The sequence below is a fragment of the Thunnus maccoyii genome, chromosome 15 (assembly GCF_910596095.1).
Source record: "Thunnus maccoyii chromosome 15, fThuMac1.1, whole genome shotgun sequence".
Classification (NCBI taxonomy): Eukaryota; Metazoa; Chordata; class Actinopteri; order Scombriformes; family Scombridae; genus Thunnus; species Thunnus maccoyii.
Genome location: NC_056547.1, coordinates 30,107,472 through 30,118,231, shown reverse-complemented (window position 1 = coordinate 30,118,231; position 10,760 = coordinate 30,107,472). Strand labels below are relative to the sequence as shown.

The window sequence follows — 10,760 nt, the reverse complement described above, 5'->3', positions numbered from 1 at the left end:
AGATTACTTGGCATATGTTGTGCTAACTTGCAAACAAGTTATTAAATAATATCTTGTTTGTGCAGTATTGTGCCCACATGTAAAAAAAAATCTTTCACATATTTGCTTTTTCAAGAGTTTTCAACTGCATCTCATGGTCTTTATTAGCAAATTGAGTTGTTTGCTCCGTTGTCATGACGTTGCTAGCAAGAGGAGCTTGAAATAAGACTTTCATTTTTGTCAAATTACTATTCATAACATCAAGAATGACTTTTTCATGCTCATGTTTAACTTTGTATAGTGTAGGTGAAATCTGTCTCATGAACATGTCCTTGTAATGCCTGTACATTTTAAAAAGGATATTTGTATTTACAGATGTAATATAATTTGTGGGTGGAAGTGATGGTTTTATCTGGATAAGCAGTGACAGTCAGTCAGCAGCACCTTATTTGAAGTATGTTCGGAAATTGTACTCTATCTTTATGTTATGAAACAGGATGAAAGATCAGATGTTTCCTTTCCATCATGTTGGTGAAGCTGCAGGTTTAAAATAGCCTGAAGGTTCCACAGTCATACAGTATACTTTGGTTTATTTTTGGGTGTGATCATTATATCTATACTACAGTTTTAGCATTTGTTTTGCTTGTAAACGTTAATCAATAATGAAGCCAATGACATGTTACTGTGACATAAAAACCTGCTCAGTTAAGGTGTAGAATGAGATGTGTGAGGTATAACATGACTTGCAAACTTTACTGTGCTTTACAACACTACATACATTTGGAAGCAGGGTCGTTGCTTCCAGTGATGACACAGAGGTCATGCTTTTGCATTTTTTTTTTTGGGGGGGGGGGGGGGGGGATTCTACTATTCAAATCTTATAGGAAATGAAATATGAAAAATCCAAATCATTAAAAATAAGGATCATTTTTAAGTGTCAGCTCTACATTTCTTGGGGGAGTAGGACATTAGAGGGGGGCCTTAAAATCACGACCTCAGTATTTCTAAAATCCTGCGTACGGCCCTGTTTCGAACAACAACAAAGCCTAGTGGAGGACATTTCCAACAGAAATGCATATGTTAATGGTTTGAAAAGGTGTCTTGCAAATGATGTTAACACCTCATCCAGTACAGCTGATGTTGGTGTTTTTATGTCTGTAGGTTCCCCTGTAGTGTCATATATTAGGAAAATTGGGATTGTATAGGTATAAATGTATCATTTTAAAGCTATAAACAACATTCTACAAGTCCTAACAGTGGTATGAAGCCAGAGTCATTTATATAGTTTGTGGTGGAACATGTAAATGATCTTGTGTTTCTCCTCAGCAGTCTTCAGCGCTCTCCTTCCAGAACCAGACTTCCTCCAGTGGTTTCTGTAATTGTCAATAAACTCCAGTGAACACACACATATTACTATTATGGCACCGTTCCTCTTTGGGCGTTTGTTTCCCTCTTTTTTACGTGGAACTTTAACAGTGCATGTGTATGCTGCATCAGATCCACAACTGATGCAATACTACCACTTCCACTGGACACTGAGGTTCATCCCTCTATATTGTCCCTGGGAATACTGGTGAGAGTTTACACAACACATGGTGATTATCTTATGTGCTGACTCCAGTGTTTTTAGACTGTCTACAAATAAATAAAGCCATCATATAGGGATATACAATTTACAGAAAATATACATGAATAGTTCACTGAATAAAATACCACAAATCCAAGACTTTATTTTTGACTAAAATCCTGGCTCTGGCCACCCACAGCAAATCAAGCTACAGGGACACATTTGACCATTATCAGCTGAAAACATAAACAAATGCTAAATGAATGAAAATGAAAAAATTTTTTATCATTAGTAAGAGATATCGTTTCAGTAAAAAAGAGGAAAGCCCAGTAATTTAACATGACAAAATACAAATATGAAGAGTTTATAGTTCTGTTACACAGATAAATGGATGAATAGGAGTTTCATGAGCATGTCCACAAAAGGAGATTTAAGCATCCATACCTGTTCTGCATCCACACGTGGTCAGTCACTTTTTAAAAAAACTGACCGAACAATGAGCCCAATACAGTAATACAGGAAAAACGTATGAATTCATTTTATCATCACCTAAGGTCTATTTCAGTAAGAATAAAATAAACGTTTTGCCTTGACATCACTTTGTTTATATACAGCGAATTTTCATAAACAGAAGCCATTTTTATATTTATATAAAATATCATCAACACATTGTAAAAACCTGTATTTGTGTTTTTAATGGATTTCATGGATTGTATATGATATTTGAGGTCTATCAGAATAAATCTAAATTAATTCAGCTCTGTGGAATTGGTTGCTGATTTTTTTTCTTTGCAAATATTACGAAAAACAATTCCGTCGATGCATTTAAGTTACGGTCAAATTTATCAAAGATGCATTTCAAACAATTTGAGCTGAGACACATTCTTTAAAATAAATAAAGGTGTTCGATAATTTAAATAAAATACATAAATATCAGAAGAGCATGGGAGTAAGTTAACAAATGCAACATTTATAATCGACAGTGTATAATCGATGCGCAAATGGGCTGCGGACGCAAATACGTATAGCTCTCGTTTAAATGACGTAAGCACGTAACGTTGGCGTCATTTCCCTAGCTACTCTGCTAGCTAGCATGTGTATTTGTGAAGGTTCCGCTTAATTTACAATCTGCATTGTCTTATAAATTCACTCTGGAATATTCACATCTTCGGCGACACTATGAGCACGTTATGGATGGGCAACGTGAGTTGTTTGCTACTTTTTACGGCGATAAATCATTTAGTGTGACCACTGTGTCAGCTATCCTAACAAATAACGTTGTATGAATGGAGTATTCACAATTTCATTTAGATAACTGACTCTTTAATATTGCATTGTTTGACGGATAACACTTAATATCGAGTAATTTAACTAAAATGTTCCTGATAATTCAGATTATTCTGTACATCAGTGATGCAACACGTATCTCTGGATTCAAGTGAAGTCTTAACTTTTTCAGTTGGTTCACGCTCCTCCACTGCAGGGGACAAATGTAATGTAATGCAATCTGCTATTAACTACACCAGGTTTAATTGGTCTAAAACACTTTTAGGCAAATGGCGGCCTGTGGGCCAAATGTGGCCCTCCAGCAAAAACATTTGGCCCCTGAAGAAAGTTGAACTTTTCATTTCCATTATTTACAAATTTGTATTACTATAAGTTGCTCTTATGCTGTTGTTCCTCCCTTACTAATGGGAAGAATGACATTTGCTGTTGGATGCAGTCCTTAAAGAAACAGTTTCATCTTTCAATTATATTCCTAAATTAATTAATAGAAATTAAAAAAACAAAAAAACTGGCCCATGGTTGAATCTAATGGCTGACCCCTGGTCTAAGGAAACTTGTGAAACAGTAAAAATGGTGATTTGACAGTTTTTCCTCCATCTTGACCACAGCAGTCTAGGTCTACATTAAACCCCAATGTGCCTAGATTAGTCAAACCTGGACTAGATTAACATAGAGACTCTAAAGACTGTTAATAACCCCCTTTTAGGATTTATGAAACATTTAGTCTTAGTGAAAACAGGAAAAAAGCCTATTTCACACCACTTCAGACCAGGTTCACGTCAATCACCACTGTACTTAGATTTGTCAAACCTGAACCAGATTAGCAGTGAACCCTATTAAGGTGGTTAAGTGAAAGCCAACCTCAGCCTTGTATTAAACCCTTTACGGAATGCTGTTTCTCTGCTACTCTGTAGCTGGAGGCGTACATGGATGAGAAGTTTATCACCAGAGCCTTTTCCACCATGGGGGAGCAGGTGGTCAATGTGCGGATCATACGCAACAAGATGACAGGGTGAGTATTAAATCCACAAGAAGTTGTCCCTTTTGCAGTGACTCTACTCTGACATTAAACAGTGTGTCATCACCCAGGGGTGCTCTGGGTTATTGTTTCGTGGAGATGACAGATGAGGCCACAGCTGAGAGGTGTCTTCGCAAAATCAATGGAAAAGCATTACCAGGAGCCAATCCGGTATGAAGAACACTTATTATTCACAGTAGACACATTTTATTTGTCATCTGAAGACTCATGTGAAATATTGTTGACTTAAATGTCCTGTATTCTTGCAGCCCACAAGATTCAAGTTAAACCGAGCCACCTTTGGGAAACAAGACAGCGGGTGAGTCCGGTGAACGGTGAAGCAGGATATCAAAGATGACTTTAAGATGTGCGCTACAAAATTCATTGATCCCTCCTTTCGTTTAGACATCACATCTTCTCCCCCCCCCCCCCCTTTTGTTATAGTCAGATGTATTCTCTGTTTGTGGGAGATCTAACTCCAGAGGTGGATGATGGGATGCTTTATGAGTTCTTCTACAACCGCTACCCTTCCTGCCGTGGTGGAAAAGTAGTGCTGGACAGCATGGGCAACTCCAAGTGAGTGTGTTTTAACATGTCACCACACAATATGGAGAAAATATGTAACTAATATAGGTTACTTTCTCAAAACTTATCCCAGTGAAGTGTGTTCTTATAGAACTCTCACACTTTGAGTGTATGTGTGTGTTGCTGCAGGGGCTGCGGCTTTGTTCAGTTCCCAGACGAGCGGCTTCAGAAGCGGGCGTTGGAGGAGTGTCAGGGTGCTGTAGGACTGGGTGCTAAACCTCTGAGACTGAGCCTGGCTGCTAACAAGTGAGTCTCTCTTTAAGTCATGTCTGCCTGGAGCCTGAAACCTAATGACTGGCAGAGTTCAACAGTGTGTCTGTCACTCTCTCTCGAGTTTAAGGAACAGACAGCAGCAGCAGTCAGAGCAAAAGTCGTGGCAGTCCAGCTCTGGATACAGACCCAGTTATGACCAGTACAACCAGTACCAGCAGCAGGCCTATCCTGGCTATTACCCTTCCTGGGGCTACGACCAGACTGGAGCAGGGTATGGCTACAACTATCAGCAGTATGATTACACACAGTATCCCCCGCCACAGGTAAGCAGCCAGTGTTTATCCCCCATCATTGATCATTATTAGCAGACATGGATCATTCAAATATGTTCTTCTCTTTTTAGGAAAGTGAAGCTGTTCCGGATGATGGAGTTGAAGGTTTGTATGGGGATTGGGGGCTGCTTATTACTGTTATTTTCACTTCTGATTTATGTATTGACTACATTTTTGATTGATTGACCAGACCTGAGGTGTTTGCGTTAGATGTTTTATTTTTGATGATTTTAAAGTAAAAAGTCCTAACAAATGTTTTATTGTATGTGTCTGAAAGTCAGTACAAAATGGAATGAAATAGTCAAGTGGTAAATCTTTTGGCAAGCTGTAGTCAGACAATGTTTGTTTTTTCATTGATTTAAAAACCTGCCAGGAAAACTGCTGAACAAAACTATGTTCAAATTAACAAGCTGCATGTAGCTCCAATTCATACTTTGATCCCGATGATCTAGTTTTGATCAGCACTGTGTCCTAACGGCTAAATTAAAAACAGTAGTAAGTTCTTGGTGTGATCACAGCATCACATAATTATTACCTCCTTTGGCTTTAAAGGAGCACCCTCCTGGTTTTGCATTCTTTATCTTATACATCACAAATTTGTAACACTTTACATCACTGCTGAATATTTTGAGGAGGATATGTTGGAGGGATTTTCACTCTGCAGCAGTATTGGTTTCAGTATAAAAATCAACTTGCCGAGTAAAAAGTTGCTGCAGATAGATAACTAATTACAGTTATGTAATGTCAGCTTCATTTTTTCATGTCAGACCTAGAATATGGTGGCATGGTAATAGAGTCAAATGGTGACTCTATTACCATGCCACCAACTTGCAGTTGTTTCTTCTGGACAGAAACCTTGCATTGCAGGAAAGGATCTAATTCACATGTTTCTTTTCACATTATCATTTGATGTGTTAGTCTGCTGGTACAGTGTTTTTTAATGAATCCACTGAGCTCAACAAAGCAGTGTTTTTAAGGGGACAGCGCCATTTAGTGGAGCATTTTCAAATGCATCACCAAAGTTTTGACAAACAGTCCCTGTTTTCTACTGCATTATCACACAACAAAAACATAACTTCAACAGGAAGTGTTGAATTGTACCTTATGGTGCATCTCAAGAAGGTTTCATGTCTTTGCAAGCTGATTTCATTGCATATTGAAATTAACCAAAACAAGTAGTTTCCTGGAACTTACGAAATCAACCTCAAAGCTCATGCTGTGGAAAAAGGTTGAGACTATTACTACTATAGACTACAAAAGCCTGGTAATTTATGGGCTAAAACATGCAAAACAAAATGTAGGAATACTGACTCTTATTTTTTAAAGCATTTTGTGCCTTATTTCAGACAGTAGAGAGACGAAAGGAAATGAGTGAGAGAGATGCAACAAAGGTCCCTGGCCGGACTCGAACCAGGGGCGTTGCGGTTCACAGTCAGCATCTTAACCTGTAATACACAGGACGGCCTCTGACTTGCTTATTAGTAACCAACTGTCCTGTGTTGCAGATCCCAGCCCGGAGCTGGATGTGGTGGAAGCCAACAGGAAGTTCATGGAGCTCAGTGAAGAACTGTACGACGCTCTGATTGAGTGTCATTGGCAGCCAGCAGAGTTCTCCACAGAACAGGAGTGTATGACATCAAACCTACCAGAACCTATTTACTGCTGAGACTGAACATTGCTTCCCTGTGGTATTTTGTTTACAGCTGTCTGCTGAAAATCTGACAGTATGGATTATTTCTTAAGAACATAAAGGAACTAAGTTATGATAACTGTTCTTATTCCAGTTTAAACCTGTAGAAATGTACTGTGGGTGCACACAAGTCAAGGTTACAACAAATGAAAATATTGTCATTTCCCTCTTCAGATTTTTTTTAAATAAATTTTTGATTTGTTCATGAATCTACAAAACACACTGAATGAAAAGAATAATGTGTTAAAGCGAGAACACTTATTTCACACATGGTCCCAAAATGTTAATAGACACAGAAAATTCATAACATAAAATGAAATAATAAAATCTTACAGCGTATGTTGTATATAATGAATTGACCTTTTACAGTTTGTGTCCGTGTTAAACAGCCTATACATGACATCCCTGGCTGTTGGTACAGTACACCCTTATACACTGCACTGTCATTGAAGCTCACCTGTGTACAGTTCGAACATGATTATACCATATATCAATTATTCTGATGACATGAATGTAATCAAATGAAGCAAGTGGTGAAAAATGATGCAGTGTGTGTTGCTTTCAGCGCATTCATTCTGTCCCTGCTGATACATGTCTTTTTACAGGTAGAGGAAAGAATGAAAGGCAAAAATCTTCAGTTGGAGCTTTAATGCATTAATTTTATTAATTAGCACAATTCTCATCACCAAATGAGTGTTGAGTAATGCGTTAGTGCTCAGTGTTGTGGTAATTAAAATATGCTATAAGCTTCAGTACCATTGATTGCTAGTAGAACATCAGTTGTGCCAAATATCACTTTGTTTCCAGGGCTTTTTTTGTTCTTCAAACTTGGGTCAGCTTGATGTGATTGTTCAGTTCTTCAAAGCTGGCTGTAAGTTTATCTGCTGTCATGACAACAAACCTGCAGATGTACAGATATTTCAGTTAGCTGGATCATGATCAAGACTTTGTAATGTTACTGTACATGAAATTATTTTATAATGTGAAAATTACTGTTAAATCATCAAAATCCATTGATGGAATTATCGAAATGTAATTTATCACAATAAAGATTTAAAAAATCTATACATGATATATGTATGATTCAGTTATTGAATGACATAGAGGCTGGTAAAATAAAATCACTAAATTAAAAAAAAAAAGTATTAGTCCTGAATATAGTTTGGGACACTATGAGCAAAAGAAAACAATGCAAATACATAAATAATATTAGACAAACTATGACATTTAAAGGGAAACTTTGCTGATTTTCAACCAGCAATGAATCATTACAATGTGGGTTGTATATACAAATGTACAATGTTTAACTTCCCTCCATGTTGCCTGCACCCAGAACTCTCCGTTCATTTGTCAGCAAAAGTCCACCGGATGACACAAAACATGTCATCCGGGGGACTATGGAGCTCTGCCTTGGACTACTACTACTGCATTTCTACATTTTCTGTAGCGGTGCTTTCACGGACTGTCAAACATGGGTTTCCCTAAACACTCCATCTACCATGTTACATTAGCGGAAGAGAAAAGCAGACACTAAAATATCATACTACTAAATACTTAAAAATCTGTATATTTTCAAGAAAACTAGTTTCATGTTATGAGGCCGAATATCAAGGTGTTGAATCAGACAAAACAGAGTGTGAGAGAGGAAGCGACCATCAGAGTGATGTTACAGCCGCAGCCTGCCTTCAACTACTGAGTTTCTCTGTGATTCCTAACAAACACTAACACAAACAAACTACAATAGCTTTACAATATAATGAGATGTGGTGTAACTATTACAACTTATGAGTCCGAATACACTGCTGTGGAGTCAAACAAAACACAGTATGGAGGAGGATGCGACCACAGGAGCTGTAACAGCGGCAGCTGAGAGAGAAGCGCCTGCACCCAGACAGGTGGCTCCATTCTGGACTGGTGGCCGCTAAGGATTGTCAGGAAGAATGGAGACAGATAGAAAACTCTGTGCTGCAACAAACTTTTCAGTGCTTTGGTAAACCTGACTTTGTTTTCTGACAGAATATTATATCGGACTTTGCCAACTCTGAGTACAGTAACTTGCAGCTGCATCCAGCGGAACCGCACAGCACTTCGTAAGTTTGCATTGATCCACATAACGTAACTCCAGCATGCCAATAGCTCCACCGGTAAAATATATATATATATATGTATATGCCGCTGCTGCTCACTAACTTTGTCTCTGTTAACTTTGTCTTTAAACACACCTTCAGTAGAGTCGGTTGGTTTGATTGGAAGAGACACATGCAGTGCGTTCTGGTTGTTGTATGGGGAATCTACAGCCTTTTTCTCAGTTTTCTCCAGTCACAGGGCACCAATTTCAAAAATAATTGCTCATCTCTACTACTACTATTATCAATTATATATACAGTGTGAATGATTACTCAACTCAGTTTGCAGGACATTTGTCTTACAGTTTAATCTGCTTTTGGAGACATGGAGAGAGCATGTTTCACTGAAATGTTAGAATGCGTTGAAGGTGGATGCTCAGCTTTAAAAAACCCTACATGTTGCCTGTGTGTAACCATAGTGTGTTACACACAACCTTCAAGAGGCTCATGATCAGTGAGACAGGTAGTCTACCACTGCATTCTGCCTTCCAGGTGATTTGGAAGTGGTACAGCTGCAGTGATGGGAACCATCAGGTGATGAGGGAGTTTGTGTCCACTGACTCCAACCACTTGAGTGGTATGTCTCTATGCTGAATTCTATTCCCAGCAAATAATACTTGAAACAGTCAAATGCCCATTTCACAGCAAGACATTCTAGCTCCAAAACAGAGTAGCACAATGCCCTTGGAAAAACCTTCCTACTGATGTAGGCCATGGGCATCTGGTCTGGGACTAATCTTGCAGGGAATCGGTATATCCTCTGTCTGATGGGAGTTGAATTTTTTAGCTTGATGTCATGGCTGATGAGATTCATGCTTCCTGGCTTCTCTTTGAACAAATTGAGGGGGATGATGGACTGTAGCTCCACTTGCTGAGTGGAAGAGAGGTGACAGGAATCAAGACTGGTTGCTGATTGGGTTTTTGGAATAAACCTACCCACTTTTCCTTCAGCAGGTTGATGTGAAAGGTATGTTTGGGATTGCTCCTCCATGGCATCTCTATTTCATAGGTGGTGGCTCTCAGTTTCCTGGTGACAGCATAAGGACCTTGCCACTTTGCCAGCAACTTGTTCTTAGTGTGGGGAGGACTTGCTGACCTGGCTTGAAAGACCGCTGTCTTGCTGATTGATTATACCAGGCTAGTTGGTTGTGCTGTGTCTTCTTCAGGTTTTTCTGAACCAGCTTGACAATCTGCTGCATTTTCTCCTTCATCTGTAACACAAAAGAAAGGACACTTTCTGGCTTTCCCTTGGGCCCCTCCTAGGACTCATTGAGAACATCAAGTAGACATGGGACCTGACGGCCAAACATCAGCTCTAAAGGAACAAACCTAATTGCAGCCTGTGGCACTTCGCGGTAAGCAAACATTAGATAGGGAAGTCACTTATCCCAGTCTTTGCATTTGCAGAAATTAACTTCTTGAGCATGCTCATCAGGGTTCAGTTGAAGTGCTCAACCAACCTGCACATGGCAGGGGGTTGTCCGAATGCTTCTGATTCCTCGCAATCTAGCCTAGATCTGTCAAAATCTCTGAAGGAATACCCATTCTAGAAATTAGCTTTAGCAGAGCATATGCTACCTGTCTAGCAGAGGTAAAGGGAGGGCCTCTGGGTACCTTGTAGCATATTCACAGACCACTAGGATGTATTTCTTTCCTGCCTGTGTTCTCTGACACCCTGCACAAGACTGACAATAGTTCTGTACTTCACTTCCAGGCCAATAAAATCAGCTGGAAATTTAGAACCTAGATGACCTGTCCAGGCTATGCTGTGTCCTAGCTTTAGGACCTTCTCTCTCAGTCTCAGTACCGGCACTACCAGCTGAAATATGATAGAATCCCCAGCTCTGAGACCCAGCAACCCACCCTGAAGAGCATAGCTCACCCCATCAGGAACTTCTGCACCCTTTCCCTGTACTATTGAACCTTGTTGTAACAAGTCTTTCAGAGAAACATCTTGCTGCTG

General features: G+C 39.3%; 1 protein-coding gene across 4 annotated transcripts; it reads left to right on the top strand.

The window, feature by feature from the left end:
- Positions 1-2,592: 2,592 nt before the first annotated feature.
- On the top strand, positions 2,593-7,292 carry LOC121912600 (tRNA selenocysteine 1-associated protein 1-like). Of its 4 annotated transcripts, none has more exons than XM_042434827.1 (9): positions 2,593-2,749; positions 3,748-3,845; positions 3,923-4,022; positions 4,121-4,170; positions 4,296-4,427; positions 4,566-4,682; positions 4,777-4,972; positions 5,053-5,086; positions 6,487-7,292. In XM_042434827.1, the coding sequence occupies exons 1-9, from the start codon at positions 2,726-2,728 to the stop codon at positions 6,645-6,647; spliced, it is 912 nt and encodes a 303-aa protein (XP_042290761.1). In that variant the 5' UTR covers positions 2,593-2,725; the 3' UTR covers positions 6,648-7,292. The 4 variants fall into 4 exon arrangements, with proteins under 4 accessions (XP_042290761.1, XP_042290760.1, XP_042290759.1 ...); XM_042434826.1 differs by having other exon boundaries at positions 4,771-4,972; XM_042434825.1 differs by having other exon boundaries at positions 3,908-4,022.
- Positions 7,293-10,760: the final 3,468 nt, after the last annotated feature.